The sequence below is a fragment of the Camarhynchus parvulus genome, chromosome 17 (assembly GCF_901933205.1).
Source record: "Camarhynchus parvulus chromosome 17, STF_HiC, whole genome shotgun sequence".
NCBI lineage: Eukaryota > Metazoa > Chordata > Aves > Passeriformes > Thraupidae > Camarhynchus > Camarhynchus parvulus.
Window position 1 is genome coordinate 2,684,128 of NC_044587.1, and position 19,350 is coordinate 2,703,477.

General features: G+C 56.2%; 1 protein-coding gene across 8 annotated transcripts; it reads left to right on the top strand.

The window, feature by feature from the left end:
• The first annotated feature begins 1,637 nt into the window (after positions 1 to 1,637).
• On the top strand, positions 1,638 to 18,916 carry EGFL7 (EGF like domain multiple 7). Of its 8 annotated transcripts, XM_030961541.1 has the most exons (12): positions 1,638 to 1,802; positions 3,022 to 3,311; positions 6,292 to 6,360; positions 6,749 to 6,929; positions 8,940 to 9,060; positions 11,180 to 11,345; positions 12,859 to 12,975; positions 13,560 to 13,672; positions 14,239 to 14,334; positions 15,540 to 15,704; positions 16,494 to 16,558; positions 16,838 to 17,942. In XM_030961541.1, the coding sequence occupies exons 6-12, from the start codon at positions 11,266 to 11,268 to the stop codon at positions 17,078 to 17,080; spliced, it is 879 nt and encodes a 292-aa protein (XP_030817401.1). In that variant the 5' UTR covers positions 1,638 to 1,802; positions 3,022 to 3,311; positions 6,292 to 6,360; positions 6,749 to 6,929; positions 8,940 to 9,060; positions 11,180 to 11,265; the 3' UTR covers positions 17,081 to 17,942. The 8 variants fall into 8 exon arrangements, with proteins under 8 accessions (XP_030817401.1, XP_030817403.1, XP_030817400.1 ...); XM_030961543.1 differs by lacking the exon at positions 8,940 to 9,060; XM_030961540.1 differs by lacking the exons at positions 6,749 to 6,929; positions 8,940 to 9,060.
• Positions 18,917 to 19,350: the final 434 nt, after the last annotated feature.

Genomic DNA, 19,350 nt, shown 5'->3' on the forward strand with positions numbered 1-19,350 from the left:
CTCCAAACCTCGGTTTTCACACATCCCATTTCACTCCTGCAGTCAGTGTGGGCTCAGGGGGGTGGGTGATAGGATTTGTAACAGGATTTTGGAACAGGATGGTGTCCCCTGTGACCTGCACTCATCCCAGGACAGACGGCACAGTGCCAGGCAGGGCTGCTGCAGATGATAAAATTGGGGTGTGGAGTTTCAGGGAGAGCTCTGGAGGTGTTCAGCACTGCAGGGCTGAGCCTGTGTGTGTGTGCTGATGGCGGGGAGAGGTCTCAGCCCTGGAGCTGAGATCCCCCATCCCACAGGTGGCACAAGCCACCCCTGAGCCTTTGCATGGGGAGCTGCTGCTTAAAACCCATCACCGAGAGGAAAAGAGGGAGATTGAGCCTCCCTGCAGTTAATGTGAGCACTCAGGGGCACATTTGTGAGATTCCCTGGCTATCTGTGCTCCCAAAGACTCCCTCAGCTGGGAGTGCTGCACACTGGGAGCGCTCGCACCCGGGGCACACAATCACCTGGCGCTGGGCAGCCTCTAAAGCCCTTTCTGCCAAGGAAAACAAGAGGGGGCTTTCTTTAGCCATGCATTTATGTAAATAAACACAGGGATATTTTGCAGCTCCCGGGGGATTTGCCCAGAGCTCAGTTCTGCTGAATCAGGGTGGGAGTAACTCCGTGCTCCCCCGAGCCTGCGCAGGAGCTGCCGCCACGAGCTGGGGACGCAGGGGACCCCAGGTGCCACGTGACCGGCCCTAAATCCACGCCAGGCACTCTGCTGGGACAGCAGCAGAGCCCACGGGCTGCTCTGGGGGGCTGGAGATGGGAGAAAGAATTGCCACTGCCACAGCCCTCGTGCTCCAGGATGCCTGGTTTTAGTCTGGATGGAAGTTCCAAAATCCCGTTACAAACGGAATTGTTGCTGCTTTGGCTGCCCAGAACTGAGGTCACACACACACAGAATTAAATTTGGAACACAATCAGTTTTGCACACGAATGGGCTTGAAAATTAGGGCATCAGGGCAGTTGTTTCCACACTGCTCTGCTGCCTGGCCCTCTGTCAGGTGATGTCCTGCAGGTTTAGTGGCCCAAGCCACACACCTCTCTCTTTCCCAACCCAGCACAGGGTGACAGGGTGGCAATAACCCGGGCACAGCCTTGTATCCCAAATTTTGGGGGGTCACAAATACCCCAGAAGGTGCTCCAGTGGTGGTCAACATTGACATGGCCCCTCCTGAGGAGATGGCCACCAACCCTGCCATGCCTGGCCCATGTCCCTGGTGCTGTGGGCATCCCCAGTGTCCCCTTGCGAGGGGGAATGGGAGTGGGAGCTGCCAAAATGTGCCCTAGAGGGGTGGGGTGGGCTGGGATGGGTCCCACCCATCTCAGGCCTGGTGTGAGGCTCAGGAGGCAGCGTGGGCCAGCAGCCCTGTCCCTCCCCTGTCCCCAGGGACTCGTGGCTGCCTCCCCTGCGTGGTGGGCTCGGCGTGGGGGTCCCGCCCCGTGCCCCTCTCCCCCTCGGGGCGGCCGTGTTTGTTCTCCTCGCGGCGCCCTTATCAGCTCACAACACACACAGGAAGTCCTGTCTGGGATTGTCCATCCCCGGCCTGATTTATACAGGAAGAAAAGCATAAAAAGCCGCCCTTCCACCTCGGCAGCCACCTCCTGCCTGTGCACAGCCAGCAGCCGGCCATGCTGGGGACACCAGGGACACCGGGGACACCGGGGACAGCGGGGGCTGCTGGACCAGGGGTGGCAAGGCAGGGATGGCCACCAGGAGCCACCAGGAGCCACCGGGGGACAGGGGGACAGCCAAGGTACCACAGAGCCCCAGGAGGCATGGAGGGATGGGATGGGATGGGATGGGATGGGATGGCATGGCATGGCATGGCATGGCATGGCATGGCATGGCATGGCATGGCATGGCATGGCATGGCATGGCATGGCATGGCATAGGGAGCTGGCACTGTGGGCAGCAGGAATGTGTCCTTGTGAGCTCTGTGGCCAGCAGGAGTGGGAGCTCCTTGGGAGCGTGTCCGTGTGAGCTCCGAGTGGGTTTTGGCCCTGCTAGTGATGCTGGGAGCCTTGGGGATGGCTGAACACCCAGCACAGATTGAGCAGGTGTGAAAAGCATCTCTTGGAGCACACAGGTGTGTGCAAAGCATCCCTTGGAGCACACAGGTGTGTGAGGCATCCCTTGGAGCACACAGGTGTGTGCAAAGCATCCCTTGGAGCACACAGGTGTGTGAGGCATCCCTTGGAGCACACAGGTGTGTGAGGCATCCCTTGGAGCACACAGGTGTGCGAGGCAGCCTCCACCTGCTCCTGTTGAGGCTGGATCTGCTCTCAGCCACGTGCTGAGCAGGGCTTTGCCCTGAGCACAGCCTCCAGCACTGATGTTTTTAAGGCATTCAGGCTGTTTTCACGGGGAGGAGAAGCCAGTGGGTAAATTTTGCCTCCTGTGCATGTAGAGGCTGCACACACTTGCACAAATTCCTGTGAGATAGCTGGAAATTCTTAGCTAATCTCTTTTCTTTCTGTGACTCCCTCCCTTTTCCCCCTGCCTGCTCTCTGGATATCTCTGGTACATCCCCAGGCTGTCCATCCTCCCTGCTCTGCTCCCTGCCCTCTGCTCTCCTCTGAGTGCTGCTGAATTCACCCCAGACCCGGGTGGGATGTGGGGCAGGACAGGGATGTGGGCAGGACTGTCCTGGCTCTCCCACCAAGGCTTGTCCTGAGGAACAGCCGAGCCTGGATTGTGCTGGGTGTGCGCACCAGGAGCCCAGCAAAGCCTCCCAGGTTTATAACCACGGTGCTGGGTGCTTTTCATGCTGTCTGCAGCCGCCTGTGGGTCCTGCTGTCCTCATCTGTGACATTGCCCAGTGCGGGCAGGAGGCTCCCAGTGAGGCACCAGGGTGTTTTGGGATAAGGGAGCAGCTGGGATAGCCAGGCACTGTCTGGCTGTGCAGGATTACGGAGCAGAACCACGCCAGCGAAGGGCTCTTGGTAGAAATAACCCAGCACGTTTTTCCCCAGGGTCCAACATTCGTGGAACCAACTCCCCGAGCAGAGAATCAAACACAGAAAGAAACAACGAGCCTTGGCCAGTGATTCAATAAATTTCAAGCTGGATTGGGAAGGCCTGGCAGTGCTTGGGAGGCTGTGGAAAGCTGTTGTGGCTGGAGCATCCTCAAAAATCCGCCTGACCTGTGGGCAGCAGTGGGAACACGGATCTGCCCCGGCAGATTCTGCCCGTCCTTCCCTGGATGTGCCGATGGAGCTGCTCCCCCTCTCTGCTGCTCCAGCTCTCCCAGGTTCCCCTGGAGGTAAGGACGAGAAATTGAATCCGGTGCGGAGGCTCGTCGGAGCCTTTTCCCAGGCTCTGCTGCTGCACATGGGGCTGGCCCCGGGGAGGCAGATTTACAAACTGCAGCAAATTGGGGTAAACGAGCCCGTCCCTCTGTCCCAGCAGCAGCAGGAGGGCTGGGAGAAACACCGGGGAAGAGATCCCAGACCAGGCTGGGAAACACAAATGTCTCTGCAAACCGAAGGGGGGATCAGAAATGCTCATTCCTCTGTCCCAAAGTGAGCCCCGGGATCCCTGTGCTGCCTAGGGCAGGTTCCTGCAGCTGGAAACTTTCCCCTGGAAGAGAAAAGAAAATCAGAGCAAGGATTCCTTGTGGGAAGGGCTCTTTGCTGAGCTGTTCCCGGGGGTGGTGAAGGGGCTGGGCCACCCTGCACCCCCAGCTAGCCCACCACACTTCCCATGGGCTGATTCACTGGGAAAGCGGGGCAGGGGACCGCTGCCAGGTTTTGCCAGGGAAATTTTACAGAAAGCCGCAAAATTCAGTTTATTCTTGGGTGGGATGAATAATTTCCCAGCTTTTACACTGCAGCCATTGCTGACTCCTCTAAATGTAAATAAAAATTCAAGCGTGCATGTGAGGGAAAATAAAGCTGGCTATGGGATGGTGCCCTGTTCCTGCATTTGTTTTTGCACAGCTCCAGCTCAGCTGCTGGTTGTCCCCACGGGCACCTTAAGCTATAACACACTGGTCCTGAGACAGCTAATGCTTGTGAATCCTCACTCAGGCCAAAAAATAAATCACTTTGTGGGGCTCAGGTCTCAGTTTTAATATGCAGAGTCCTGAGCCGCTGGTGACAAGAGTTATGGGTCAAGTCCTTTTCTTGGTTTGACCTGGTTTTATCCCATTGCCATCAGTGGACTCCTAGATTTCCACTGAGATAGCTGGAGCGCAGCTGACGCAGCTGAGAACAATATGGGCCAGAAGAGAATAGTGGGAGGTCATTTTCCTCACAGAGCCCTGCAGAACAGGGGCTGCTCCAAAGCTCAAACCAAAGTGTAAAGTTTACCAACAGCCTCGTGAAGTCCCGGGCAGAAGAATTTGTCCTAGAACAGCAAAAGCCATTCCTCCTTTTTCTATTTTTGAGAAGCACCAAAAATTCCCTTTTGCTTTAGCAAGTGGCTCCGGTTCTGTGCCAGACCCCCGTGGAGACCATTGTGCACTGCAGGTATGGGGCCAGCCATGGCTTGTGGGGGCTGAAAGGTTTTGCATCTGTATGTGTGTCACTCTGCTGCCCGTGTCCCCATCCATCTGTCACTCCTGCCTGGGGAGAGCTCGTGTGCCTGGGCACGTCCCATTCTCTGTCAGGGGCTGGAAGTGCTGAAGAGCAGGTTCCTGATGTGGGACTTTAGTGCTTATCCATTAATTCTCCACTGTTAATCCTTCCTTCTTCACGCCCCAGATACCTCCCACCCTCCAAGGTCCCCTACCAAACAGGGAAGCGCTTCCAGCCCTCAGCTCCAGCCCTCAGTCCCCCAGGGATGCTCTCAGGGGGATGTTGGATGCCCAGGCAGGTGCAGGGGGCTTGGCAGGCTCTAGGAAATTGGGAGGTGGGTGAAAATCTCACCTGCACAGCCAGCCTGGTGCTCAGCCTGAGATGAGCTCAGCGCTCGCCGTCCCTCCCAGCTCACGCTGGCGGTAAATCCAGTGGGAGACAAGGACGTTTTCACATTGTTGGATCCAAGAGGGAGGCTGGGCAGAAACATTTCTCTGCTGGCCTGGAGACAAGCATTGATATTAGATGTCGTGGGAGTACACTTGTGGTGTGCAAGGGAGAAAGCTGTGGGGGAAAAATGTAAAACATGGGGCAAGGGAGGGCTTTGAATTTGGGCGGCCACGCAGGCAGGAGCCAGAATCCCCTGCTGCCTTTGTCAGGAGCTCATCACACTGACATCAACAGTGCCAACAGATCTGATCTTCCCCCACTCTGCACTGGCATAACTCCTCTGCTTCCAAGGGAACTTTGCCAGGCCTTGTCCTGGGGGATTTCCCTCCCAGCATAATGAATATTAGCACAGAAGACACAGAACCCTCCCTGAGAGCGGAGGATTAAATGCTCTTTTAATGGGCTGTGTGCGGTTCTTTAGCAGCTGACACGGGCACTTTCTTCAGCAAAGATTTGACCCAATAAATGGAACTGGAAAGGAAACTTTCTGCAGTTAAAATACTGGCAGAATTTTAAAATGCTCAGTGCATTTAAGGAGTGGCCGAGAAGGCTCCAGTGGTGTCCCTGGAAGGAGCGTGCTGGGTCCTGTGAGGAGCTGAAGGATGAGTCCATCCTCTTCCTCACCATCAGATTTGCACTTGGAATCCCAGGGATTCATGCAAAGGTTTTCTGGGCAGTGAGGGGTGCTTGTCCTTAAATGAGGGAAAATGGTAAAATAGAATGTAATGGTAAAATAGAGTGTAATGGTAAAATAGAGCGTAATGGTAAAACAGAATGTTGGGGAACAGCAGATGGGATCACAAATCGGGGGGTGAGCTTGGATACACCTAGGAGGGTGTGCCAGGTGCACTCCTGTTCTCCTGGGTCCTTGGAAAATCCCAGCCTTGAGCTGCTGGAGGGGATAGACCCTGCTCAGCAAATCCCTTCTGCTCATCAGCCTCTGCTCATCCCCCAGCCTGCTCAGCCCTAAGAGGTGCAAAGGCACCGTGGCTCTGATTCCCACTGGGATCACAGCAAGGTGAGGGAGGATCAGGGCCATGGGATGCTCCTAAACCCCCCCTGTGGGATGGGGATGGGTTTCCTCGTGCCCTGCCATGGGTGTGACAGTGTCTGTGCCTCTCTGGCACAGCAGCAGTGTGAGCTCAGTGCCACAGGGTCTCAGTGATTTTGGGAGTGTCCAGGGAGCACCAGGTCCGTGGTGGGTGAGGGCTGGGTCACTGCTCTCTGTCTGCCTGACCAGGGCAGTGTAACACTGGGCTTTTTCTGTCCTCACAGAAAGAAACCAACATGATCCACAAGCCAAGGATTCCTGCCCAGGACACCTGATGGAGCACTGTGGGTGAGGTGAGTTGTCTCAGATCCTGTGTGTTCAGCATGGCCACACAGAGAAGCTCTGGCTTCCACGTGCATTTTGCAATTATTAGACAATAATTCAGGCTCTGTGCATCTCCCCCGTACACCAGAAAAAAAACCAATGTCGGTCTCTGAATAACAAGATAATTACTGTTCTTCCAAATCTCTTGGGAGAAGTTGCCTGTGCTGATGAAATTAAACGAGCTGAAATCATTCCCCAGAGGTAGGATGGCTCCAGAGGGTGAACAAAGCCATGTAAGGTGCTTTACAACACAGAGCTGCACCTCCACCAGCACCAGCAAACCTTTCCCTGCCGCTGGGAGGGATCTCCATCTCCAGCAGCACTTCCAGAGAGGATTCCCCTCTGCTCCCTTCCCAGGGAGGATCCCACCAAAGCTCCTTTTGCACGGAGAGCCCCAAGCACCCATCAGCTTCCCCAGAGGTGCAGCACGGCCTGAGGCATCTCCAGCTCCATCAGCAGCCCCGGTGTATCCCTGAGGAAACAGAGGGGATGGGCCAGTGATCTCAGTTGTTCTCTTGGAGCCATTATTGTTGAACTGGTAAATATTTCCTTTAAATGCTTTCAAAAAATTTACAGGGCTTAATGGGAACAAATATTCCCAGGGGGCTGTATCCTGCCATTCATTTGCACATCAGATCCCTGCTATCTTTAAGAATGGTTCTGTGCATGGGCAGGCGCCTAAGTCATTTGAGAAACAATAACCCTCTGTGCTTTAATTTTCCAGACAAAAATGTAGACAAAACAAGTGGCAATTTGGCACAAACCGAGCCTCTTTGATAAAAAACTGGGCATTTAAGAGGAGAAGCCTGTAGGCAGCTGGGCTGAGGCTGTCCCGGGGCAGGTGTTGGGCTGAGCCCTGCGTGTCGCCCTGGAGAGCCCCTCTGCAGCTGGGGGGCTTCCCAGGAATCCCCTAAGCATCCTTTGTGATTTGCTGGAAAGCTGGTGGTTCACCACCGGCTCCTGCAGGACTTTGGGATGAGCTCAGGGGGGTTAGCGGGAGGGTCTGCAGCAGGTCTCTAACCCAGGGAGGGGCGATGTCTCCTAAAATGCTCTGTGCTCGCGGTGGGGAGTGCGGAGCAGGACGGTCATTTTTAGTAAAGAGAATTCAATTTGCCCTGGGCACGGCGCTGGTGATGGGCCATCCCCCGGGGAGTGTGCGGGGCCGGGGCTGAGCCGCGATCTCTCGCTGTTAATCCCCTGCCCACCCAGCCGGGCTGGGCCACTGGGGGGCTCAGGGACCGCGTGTCCCCGCAGCGTGGGGCCCGTGGGGGTCCCCCTGCCCTGGGGTCACAGGTAAGGCTCCACACCCACGCGGGGCGGGGGTCCCCGCAATCCCGTCCCATCACCGACACTTGGGACGCTACAGCAGCGTGTCCCCTCACCCCGGGCGGGGTGGCGGGGGGGTCCTGCCCTGTCCCCGCCTGACTCCCCCGCGGGTCCCGGGGGCTCCGGCGGCGCTGCCGTGTCCCGGGGAGCCGGGGGCAGGCGGAGATCCCCGGGCCCCGGCGCTTCCCCCACGGCCGGGAGGCTCCGCTTTCCTCCCCGCCGGGAGCTCATTGGGCCGGGGCGGAGGGACCGGCTCGGGCCGGGGGAGGAAATGCGCGGGGGGCCCGGCACGGCGGCGACTCCGCGGCTCCGCCACCGGCACCGGTGAGTCCCGGCCGGGGGGGCTCGGCACGGCCGGGGGGGCTCGGCACGGCTGCAGCCCCGGTGGGGACGGGCGCGGGACGGGGGTGCCGGCGGAGCGGGGCTCGGGACCGCAGCGCGGGGAGCGGCCGGGGGGGAGCTGGGAGGGCTCGGGGCTCGGGCTGCTGCGGCCGCGGGAGCATCCCCGGGATATCCGCGTCCCACCGGGACACCCGTGTCCTTATAGCCCCCCTGGACACCCGTGTTCCTAAAGCCCTCCGGGACACCCGTGTCCTTACAGCCATCCCGGGACACCCGTGTTCCTAAAGCCCTCCGAGACACCCGTGTCCCTACGGCGCCCCAGGGACACCCGTGTCCCTACTGCACCCCGGGACACCCGTGTCCTTATAGCCCCCCTGGACACCCGTGTCCCCGCAGCCCCCGGGACACCCGTGTCCTTACAGCCACCCCGGGACACCCGTGTCCTTACAGCCACCCGGGGACACCCGTGTCCTAGCCCCACCGTGTCCCGCACCCGTGTCCTTACAGCCACCCGGGACACCCGTGTCCCCGCAGCCCCCGCGGTTCCGGCTCCCTGCATGGTGACGCTGTCCCCGCGTCCCCGTGCCCCTCCGGACAGTGTCACAGCCCCCTCGGCGGTGTCACCATGCCAGTGTCCCGCTCCATCCCGCGGTGTCGCATCCCAGCCAGCGCAGGGAGGTGTCTGAGAGGGCGAATCCATCCCCTGCGGCTGGCCCCGACCCTCCCCGGCACGGCTCGGCTCTGAGGGCACAGCCGGGGCTGGATCCCGGGTTCACCTGCACAACCAGGCCGGGCTGTCTGGAAAAGAGCAGCTTCTGGTCCCGGCAGAGCCATCGCATCCTCGCCCGGGGCTGGATTCTCTCATCTCATCCCTCCGCAGCCAGAGCCGGTTCCTCCTGCTGCCCTCAGCTGGAGTTTTGGCCGTGGTTCCGTGGGCAGAGCTGCAGAAAGTGCTGCTCACCTGTGCCGTGGGTTGTGTGTCCCCTCGGTTGCTGTGGCAGGTGAGGCAAGAGCAGAATTTGGGGAATTTAGGAGAATTTTGGGAATTTGGGGGAATTTTGGGAATGGTTTTGGCTGGTGGGACAGGGACCCCCAGACTTGCAGAGCATGTGGTCAGCCAAGGAAGGTTTGCTGACCCCTAAGACAAAATTTCATTTGTCAGACCACAGGGCTTCACCTCTTCATTTGAGAGGCTTAAAGGCCAGAGACAAAAAAAGTATTTCTTTTTTCTTGAGCATAATATTTTTTTCCTTAAGTTCTGTGCTTTAAAAAAGCATGGAATAGATGGCGCAACAGGCTGGAGGATCCTCAGCAGCTTTTAAAGAGTCGATTTTTGTAAACCCATAAAAAAGACAAGTCTAGACTATCGTATTTTCTACTCTTACAGCTTTTTCTGGCACTAAGCAACCATAATTTTATGGCCCAGAGGGATCCTCGAGGTAGGGCAGTGCAGCTCCAGTTGAAAGTGAAAAAACAAACTCTGTATTTTAGGCTCGTGCCCTGTGTTTCCTGCCATCCCCACAAGGAAAGCTCCCATGGCAGCCACGGGAATCCTGTGGGAGGATGGAGATGGTTGGCAGAGTTTGACTTCCAGACTTCAGGATCTGGGGTTGTAGGGAAGTTTTGTGTCCCAGTATAGCCCTGGGAAAAGCTGGCTGATGGAGCAAAGGGGAGTTGGTGTGTGTCTGTACACCAGTGTCCTTGGAATGTCTCCAGGAGGACTGGGGAGAGGGAAAGCTCCTTCACTATTTTTAAAAAAAACTTGCAGGACAAATGAGATTTGCTTTCCTGATGGTGGAGGTGCCATAAATTCTTCATTAGGAAATTAAATTAATTGCAGTGTTTGAAGAAGAATGGAGGACTACAGGCTTTAAAGCACCAAAATCCTCCTTCCATCCTCAGGGCTGGGCTTGCATGGAAATCTGACGGGATATTTGATATTTGACATTTGATATTAAGGGGCAGGAAAGCACCAGGCTGGTTTCTCTCCAGATGTGAATCTCCATTTCTCCCTGCCTCAGATTCTTCTCCTGCACCAAGGAAAGGACAATCCTTGTAGAAGGGCTTGGGGACGTGCCTGTCTGCAGATTTGCCATGGTTATTTGTAACAACCCGTCTCAGAGTTGGGATTTCCCAGTGGAGTTGGGGGATCAAACTGCAATTTTCCAGTCCAATCCTGCCCCACAGCATGTGGGGATTTTAGAAAGTCGATTTGCAGCTCACCATATCTGCAGTCTCAGAAGGAGGTTTCTTGTTGTGTAGTCTCCCCTTTCAGAAAGTTTAACCAGATGATTCTTTCTTTAATTGGTGCATATTTAAGGTGGATTTCTTTATTTCTTCCTCCTTCAGCTGCTGCCATCCGGAGGCCAAGTGGTTTGTTTAAATGAGATATTGTTTCAATTGGATATAGTTACCGACCCTCTTCAGCCTTGTTTTGTATTTGTCCTCTGCTAGAAAATCAAAACCTCTGGGTTTGTGCCTCAGAGCTCACTCTGCAGATGGCACATATGGCCCTCCCAGCACTTTTCTCTGTCACAAATTTGTGTTTTAAAGAGAAGAAGATCAGATTTCAGTGTTTTATGTGGTGGGAAAACGCAGCTTTACAATGCTGTGTGCATTAAGAAATGACAGGCCATTGTTTTGCCTGGAACTGGCAGTGAGATGGAGGCAGAACACATCCCCTGCCTGCCCCTCAGCACACAGCTGGGCAGCCCCTGGTGCCCTGAGAGCATCTCCAGGCATCCCCCGGGGTAAATCAAGGGTAATTCCTGAATTGATGTTGTGCACAGTGATGAGATGAGCTGGGCCTGGAGCAGCTCCCACCTGCCAGGGTTGGTCCCCACGGCTCTGTTGGTGTCACCAGCTGGGCAGGGACACCTCACAGCATCACAGAATGACCTAGGCTGGAGAAGACCTTTGAGATGAAGTCCTTTGACCTAACACCCCCTTATCAACTGCACCATGGCACTGAGTGCCACGTCCAGTCTTTTTTTAACACATCCAGGGATGGTGACTCCACTGCCTCCCTGGGCAGCCCATCCCAGTGCCCAATCTCTCTTTCAGTGAAGAATTTTCTCCTGAAATGCCCTCCCACTGACTGTGGTGCCCTCCTGCCTGCAGGGATCCCCTCTGAAGGACGAGCCATGCAGTAGGAGCCAGCACATCCCACGGCAGAGCAGGACCCAGTGCTGCAGGAGGGACGGGACATGTGGAGCCTCAGCTGCCTCCTCTGGGGACTCCTCCTCATCCTCAGCACCACCAGCACGGAGGGCTTTGCCCAGGCAGGGTAAGGCCCTGTTTTGTCTGCACCTCTCAGGTGTGTTCTCCACCCATCAGGGTGAGGCAGGTCCTCTTTGGGGGGGAACAGCCCTGCGTGGCTCTCTGGGCTGGTGGGGAGGTGGAAAAAGCTCTCCCAGGGCTCAGCAGCCCGTTGCTGGTTGTTTGCTTTCTCACTGGAGCTAAAACATCTCTCAGAGGAAATGTCCCAGCTCTGTTTAACTCCATGCAGGGACACAAAGACACTCTGGGCTTTTTGTCCAGGACAGTCAAAAGCTCATCAGGCCCTGAGCTGTTCAGGAATTATTACAGTCTCTTTCAAGCACACCCTTCATGAAAATATGTGTGAAATCCTGCTGGCACACAAATCAAGCCCTGAGAACGAGCTGTCACTGGAGGATGCAGCTCCCATCAGAGGAGGATGCAGCTCCCAGCTCTGATGGACACCCAGGGACACAGGTGTGGAAAGCCCTGGGCTGGGCTTTGTGCCCCCCAGGATGCTGCTGGGCCCATGGTCCTGCCAGCCCAGCAGGGGCAGCTCCAGCAATTCCCCTTCCCTTTGTGGGAAATGGGTCTGGGAGAACTCCCTGACACAGCCTGGGCAGGCACAGCTCAGCTCCTGCTGGCTCTGAGGAAGCCCAGAGCTCACTGCCCCAGTTTCTTTGCAAGCTGAGAGGAGCTGGAGCTCAAAACCCTCCCCCAGACACAGCTCACATTTTCTACAAAGTTTGTTTTTACACTGAAATGCTCCTCCAGTGTCAAACCTTTCACATTCTGTCCAGGACTGAAACCACAGCTGAATTCCTCGCTCACACGCACAGGCTGCAGCTAAAACTTTGTTCTGGATTTTACAAAGCAAACAATTGCCATTTAAAAATTGCATCTTCTATAACATTAATCATGAGGCTGAGAGGAGTTTTCTGGAGTTAATGGAAACCATCTGATGTCCATGCTAATTCCCAGGCTTTTTCTTTTAGTTTCTAATTGAACTGGGAGGCTGAGACAAGTAGATGGGTTCCTCAGTGGGACTGACCTGCTTGGGCTGGAAATTGTTGAAAAAAAGGATGTTTAACCAAGACCATTTGGCTGTTAACCTTGGGAAAGTTTTTGCCTGGATAACACTTATCTTAGGAAGGCTGGGGAGTGCCTTTTATCCAACCTCTAATTTTTTTTTGCGGTGAGCCTGACCCTTCCTGTGAATCATTAATTTCTTGGTGACCACAGGGGCATCCGTTTCAGGAATGCAAAAAGTCTCAGAAAGGAAAAATCTGCCCAGAAAGTGAGTGATTTTAGGGGAAGGGAGACAATGAATGCAATGAGTAAATCATCCCTAAATCTGGGTCCCAACTGCTCCCTTGGGACGGGGGAGGAAGCGCCCGCGCCGCTCACAGCGCTCAGAGTTGTGTCACTGACCCCAAACAGCTCGAAGTGGCTTCCCAGGTCACTAGGGCAGCCAGTGCAGGGCAGAGAGGGGAGCTCAGGCCGTGTCAGGCTGTGGGACTGACCCAGCTCTGTGTGCCCAGGCGCAGGGTGTGCTCAGCCATGGGGACGCCGAGTGCCCACGCCGAGTCGCACGTGCAGCCCGTGTACCAGCCCTACCTCACCACCTGCCAGGGCCAGAGACTCTGCAGCACCTACAGGTGAGCCCTCCTGCCTGTGCCAGGGACAGCACACACCCTGCTGCACCCACAGGCGTGGGGATCCTGTCCCTGCCACAGGCGTGGGGATCCTGTCCTGTGTGACCGTGGTCACAGGGGTCTCAGGTTGAGGGAAGGGACGAGGATTTGACTTTATGTTTCAGAAGGCTTGATTTATTATTTTATGATCTATATTACATTAAAACTATGCTAAAAGAATAGAAGAAAGGATTTCATCAGAAGGCTAGCTAGGAATAGAATAGGAAAGAAAGAATGATAGCAAAAGCTTCTGTCTCGGACAGAGAGTCTGAGCTAGCTGACTGTGATTGGCCATTCATTAAAAACAACTAACATGGGCTAATCACAGATGCACCTGTTGCATTCCACAGCAGCAGATAACAATTGTTTGCATTTTGTTCTTGAAGCCTCTCAGATTCTTAAGAAGAAAAATCCTAAAGAAAAGATTTTTCATAAAAGATGTCTGTGACAGTCCCCCCCCCACAGGCATGGTTATCCCAGCCCCTGAGCCGCTGTGGGAGCAGGGCAGGGCTTTGGGGCACCCTGCTCAGCCCAGCCTTGCCTTGCAGGACCATCTACAGGGTTGCCTACAGGCAGAGGTACAGGCAGCTGCCCCAGCCCATGGCCTCGTGCTGTCCTGGATGGAGCAGAGCCAACGGCCACACGCTGGGCTGTAACAGAGGTAAGGAGCTGCTGGGTCACCCCTGTGCCACTGCCTGTCCCCAGACCCCTCGTGTCCCTGGAGGGGGTCCAGGACCACATCTCTCATTTACCAACCCTCTGCCTGTCAGTGGATTCTCCCTGAATTAATTTTTCAGCATCATAGCCAAATGTGGTTCAACATCTGATTAATTCCCAGCTTTTCTCCACTGCCTCTTGGGCCTTTTTCCTTTGGGATCACTTATTACCTTCATGGTTACCGGAGGATCAATAAAACAATTCCTTCCCATCTAAATCAGCAGAAATGGATGAGAAACGCTGTCAGGAGGCAACAAATACAAACCACAGCAGCAGCCAGTCTGTCCCCAGGGAGCTCAGAGCGTGACACCAGGGGCTGCTGCTGCCTGCTGTCCTCCCCTTCCCACCTTTGCTGCCTGCAGGGCCTTCAGCTTCTTTCCAGCTCCTCTTCCTCCCATCCATCCTGAGCCCTGTTCCCTGCTGTGTGCTGCTGGTGTGTTTTGGGGGCAGGGAGGGAGCTGGGGAGCCCCGGGGCAGCTGGGTGATGCTGTGCTGTGTTCCCTCTCACAGCTGTGTGCTGGGAGCCGTGCCAGAACGGAGGGAGCTGTGCCTTCCCTGGGAGATGCTCCTGCCCCCCTGGCTGGACGGGGAGAGCCTGTCAGACAGGTACTGACCATGTCCCCCTGTCCCTGCTCCTGTGTCACACCTGCCCTGCTGCTGGGGGAGCTTCTCCTGGGAGCATGCCCGCTGCCATGGGGCTCTGGGTGTCCTTTGCCCCACACCAACCCCTCAGGGGGGACAGGGACCTTGTCAGACCTTATCCCTTATCAGAGCTTGGGCCATTCTGTCCCTCTGCACACACATGAACACTTGCTCCAGGGAAGGATGGGAAGTGTGGCTCCCAGGGAAGGTCTGGCCTCCCTTTGGCTGCCTCAGTGCTCCCTCCTGCGCAGCTCTGGCACCCCCATGTTCTCTGCCTGCTGCTCTGTGCCGGCTCAGAGTGAGCAGGGCTGTGAGCCTCTCTGCAGCACAGAGCCCTCGTGGGGCCAGCCTGGGATTGTGTGTTCGTGATCATCCCTCCCAGGCTTTGTAAACTCTTGCTGTAAACTAAAATGCTCTTTTACCGCAGAGACTAAAAATCCATAAACCAAAAATATCTGGGGGTGGAGGGGAAGCCTGGTGATGTCCAGGCGCAGGAACAGCCCCAGTACTCCTCACAGCATGGAGAAATCAGGCAGTGTGGTGCACACCAGTGCTGCAAGCCCCTGCCATGGCATTTCCCAGCTTTTCCCAGCTTTCCAGCCTCCTGTAAGGCAGAGGAGGAGCGTGTGGCATTGACCCATGCTGGGCCAGGCAGGGCTGAGCCCATCGCTGACAGCTCCAGCTCCGAGGGAAAGGATTTTCCCACTGCCTAAAACAGATTTGCCCGGGCGTGGGAAGAACTTCAGCTCTTTCTGCTTTGTGGGAACAGTTTTAATAACTCCCCCGTGTGAGGAGAGGTTACTGGGTTCTGTACACACTTGAAAGGCTGATAGCTCCTCGCCACAGCTGGCTGGAACCAAAACCCCGGCCGTAAATCCGGGATGAGAGCTGAGCGCTGCCTGCGCCCGCCTGGCCAGAGCTGGGACATTTCTGACCACAGCTTCTCCTTCTGGTGGTATTGTGGGGGGAGCAGGAGGAGGGGAGGAGGCCAGATGCCCTCCAGCTTAGCCCAGGTTTATCCAGGGCTGTCCCAGGCACTGAGACACCCAGAGCTGTGCCCGGCCCAAACCGGTGAGCACTCACTGGGGTTCTATTGCAGCCCCCCTGTGCCTCAGCCGCCTGTGCCCCTCACCCTGTCCCCTCCTCACTGAGCTGTTCCTGTGTTCCAGACGTGGATGAATGTGCCAGCCAGAGCCACGGGTGCAGCCAGCTCTGCATCAACACAGCCGGGAGCTTCCACTGCGCCTGCCAGGACGGCTTCAGCCTGGCTGCCGATGCCAAGGGCTGCCAGCCCCTGGTGCCAGCCCCTGGGACAGACACCTCCAGCCAAGCAGGTATCCTGTCCCCACCCTGAGCCCCAGCTGCTGGGGGCCTGCAGTGAGAGCTGAGGGAACGCTCAGCATCGCAGGAGATGGGAGAGGGGACAACAGCCAGAGCCCCTCAGCTTTATTCTCGCTGAGCCAGGAGTGCTTCTCCCACCCCAACAACTTCCCCTGAGCACAAATCCGTCCGTGAGGGTGACAGGGCCTGGCTGTGGCTGGAGCTGTCTGGGATGTGTCTGTTCTCTCCCTCACCATCCTCGTTCCTGCAGGGCAGGTCTGGAGCCACGAGGAGCGGCGCTGGTGACGGCCCATTATTACTTTTGGTACGCGCTGTGACACTTCAAACTCGTACCGTGAGTAATAATGCGCTGTGGCCAGCACGGGCATCACACAGCAAACATCTGGGACAGCCTGCACAGCCCCACCTGCCTCTGCCCCTGTGCAGGGCCCTGACAGGGACAATCCCTTGTGCCCACTGAGCACAGGGCAGAGCTGGGTGCTTTTTGGCAGCACGGGCACAAAAGGCCAGGATCCACCAGATCTCTTGTCCTTTAAGCATCGCCCCACTGCCTGAAACCCTCCCCGCTTTGTTGCAGGTGCTGCAGCAGCAGGAGCAGCCTGTGCCTTTAGCAGCTGGACCAGATGCCAGCAGGTCCAGCTGATGCTTTGGGGGCAGACCCTGGGGGTGGAAAGCAGCAGGGCTTGGCCAGAGCCCTGCAGCCATGTCTTCCTCCCCAGCAGCTTCCACCTCACTCAGCAGTGGGCTTTTACTCACTGACATTCCCTCGGTCACTTTTTTAGGTGCCTCCAGTGAAATGGAGGAAGAAATGAAGGACCTGAGGAGCAGAGTGGAAGCGCTGGAGCAGGCGAGTGGCAGCACATCCCTGTGCCCTGTTCCTGCTCGGCCAGCTCCCACCCGGGGCTGTTTGCAGCCAGGCTTTCCCTCCTCCCTGGCTCTATTTTTAACATCCCAGCAGCAATCCCAGCTGTGCTCCCCGCAGCCGCCGGCAGCGCCCACGCCACGGCTTTTCCAGCCCTTTGAACACAACCGCAGCCCCTTGAGCCCTCCCTGGTGGGTGCTGCATCCCCCCGGGTGGTCCTGCTGGCCGGGGGGGATGCACTCACAGCTCCCCTTCTCCCCGCAGAAGCTCCAGCTGGTGCTGGCCCCCTTCCACAACCTGATGCCGCCAGAGGATGTCGGTGCAGACCCCATCAGCCGCCTGTCCCACTCCCTCCAGCAGCTGGACAGGATTGACTCCCTGAGTGAGCAGATCTCTTTCCTGGAGGAGAGGCTGGAGACCTGTAAGTGCCTGGAAAATCAGTGGGGGAGGATGTCCCTGCAGCCACGCTGGCCACGGGGAGCAGATGTGGGCCAGCGAGATCAGTAACACATATGCCACTGTTAATCTGGATCTGCCTCAAGCTCAGCAGCCTGTAATTAATAAAGGATGAACACAAACAGCCCATTAGCTTCATTTCAAAGCTGCTTCTATGGCTGCACCATCTGACTGCCCTTGTAGCAGCCAAAAGTTGTAGGATTGGCACATGGAAACGTGGCTGTGGGGCAGGGCTGAGGGAGGCACTGGGCAGGCAGCCCCTCACAACTGCTGTCCCTTTCTGGTAACTCAGGCCTTAGGAAATATCCCCCAACTCTTGGGAAATTAACAGCCCAAAAAGTCAATCAGGGAAGTTTAGGGAGCGTGCAGAAGTTGGCAGATTTATGAGCCTGGGAAGTTTTAGGCATTTCTTTTGGAAGTTTAAGGGCACCGGAGAGGGTCTCTGAAGTAGCAAAGTGAGGAAGGGACCCCAGTGAGAGCTGTCATGTGTGAAATGGCTGGAGGTGTCCCCACCACACAGAGGGACAGCATCCCCTCGGGTCCCTGTGGTGCTCACCTGGACTCCAAGCAGAACACAACCATCTGAACTCTTTTCTTTTGATAGGCAGCTCTTTGCAGCTCATTTTCCCATTAAATAATTCCAGAAACTAGGCACCGCTGGGGTGTGCAACAGCAGCTTGCTGAGTCTTGGAAAGACTCAGGAGAAACTGGTTCAGGGCATATTCAGTGCCAGTTCAGTGCTTGCAGTAATGGCTGAGAGAGAAAAAGAATTCAAAGAACTTGTCTGAAGACAAAGTAGCTGCAAATAGACACTTAAAAACCATCTCAGAAAGGGGTAATTACCAGAACCACTGAGTGTTCCAGCAGGCTGAGTTTTCTAGTAGTGCCCTGCACATATTATTAGTGACAGCACAGAGGAATGTGAGCAGTATCACAAGGTAACATGGATTCATTCCAAGGGATGACTCCAAAGCCCTGAAATTAATTTCTGCCAAGTCTGTCTCAGCAAGCAAAACCTGGTTTTGTCTCTTTTTGTGGTCCCTGCAGGACACAAAGCTGTCCTGTCATACCCCAGCGAGCTCTGGGGCTCACAGGGCATCCCATGGAGTTACTCAGCCACCCCTGTTCCATGCCTGGTGGAACACTTCCCAGCTGAATGCTACCCTACAACTGCACTCCCCAATTTACTGCTCAGTGGGGATGTGTGCAATGACCAAAAAACCCATTTTCTCTTCTTGAAACTACCAGCAGAGGCACCAGGTCAGAGCTCTGTGAGCCATAACAATTTTGGCCCCTGATCCAGCACGGACTGTTACTGCCACTGGATTTGGGGACATTGTGCACAGGGCTCAGGCAAGGACTGTGACATGCCAGGGAGGTGACACTGACACTCCTGAGTGTGGGGGGATGAAGCCAGCCTGGGGCTGTTTGCCAAAAGGAAAGCAGCAAGCGTGGGTGACATTCCCAGAGGTTCAGGTCAGTCTCATTCTGCCAGGCTAATGACTGAATTTATCTGGCTGAATTTATTTTTTTTTTCCAATCTTCCCAGGTTCTTGCAAGAATGAACTCTAGCAGAGTGCCTGGGGACCTGGAGCAAGCTGAGTGCACCCACAGCTCTTCTCTCCCTCTCCAGCCCTGGGCTGGGGATGAAGCCACACCATGACAGGAAGGCACAGGCTGGCAGGAGAAGGCTGAGCTCCTATCTTCATCATTCTCTCTTCCAGCTCACCTCAGCAGAGGCCACACAGTTCCTTCCAAACTGGACTCTGAGCCCTCTCCCTGCTGGAGAGGCAGCAAATAAATGCCTTACCTCGTGCCATGAGTGCCTGGCTGTGCCAGACTGCCTGTGTGTGTCACCTGGGGGGTGTCCAGCTGCCCCTGGCTTTTCCTCAGCACTATCCTGGGGTAACAGCTCCCAGGGAGCAGCGGGCACAGGGCTGGCCCAGGCAGGGCAGCTGCCTCCCCATGCTCCCTGTGCTTGCTGTCACAGGGACGAGGTGGGGACAAGTCCCTGCAGCCCCAAGCCAGGTGTCACAGCAGGGGACAGGAGCCCCTGGTGCCTGCAGAGCCAGGTACAGGAGTGGGTGCCCATCCCTGCAGCTCCCATCCTGCTCTCCAGGAGCCCTGGAGCTGGGATGGTGCCTCACCAGTGAGGCTGGGTGAAGCACAGCCCTCCTGCCTGGGGGGCACAGGGTATGGACAAGGACCCCCCTTGCCCCTCCATCACCAAACCCACCCCCTGCAAGAGCTCAGGGCTCAGCACCCCACATCCTCCCCCCTCAGCCCCCACACAAGACAAGGAGGATCCTTTATTTAAATAA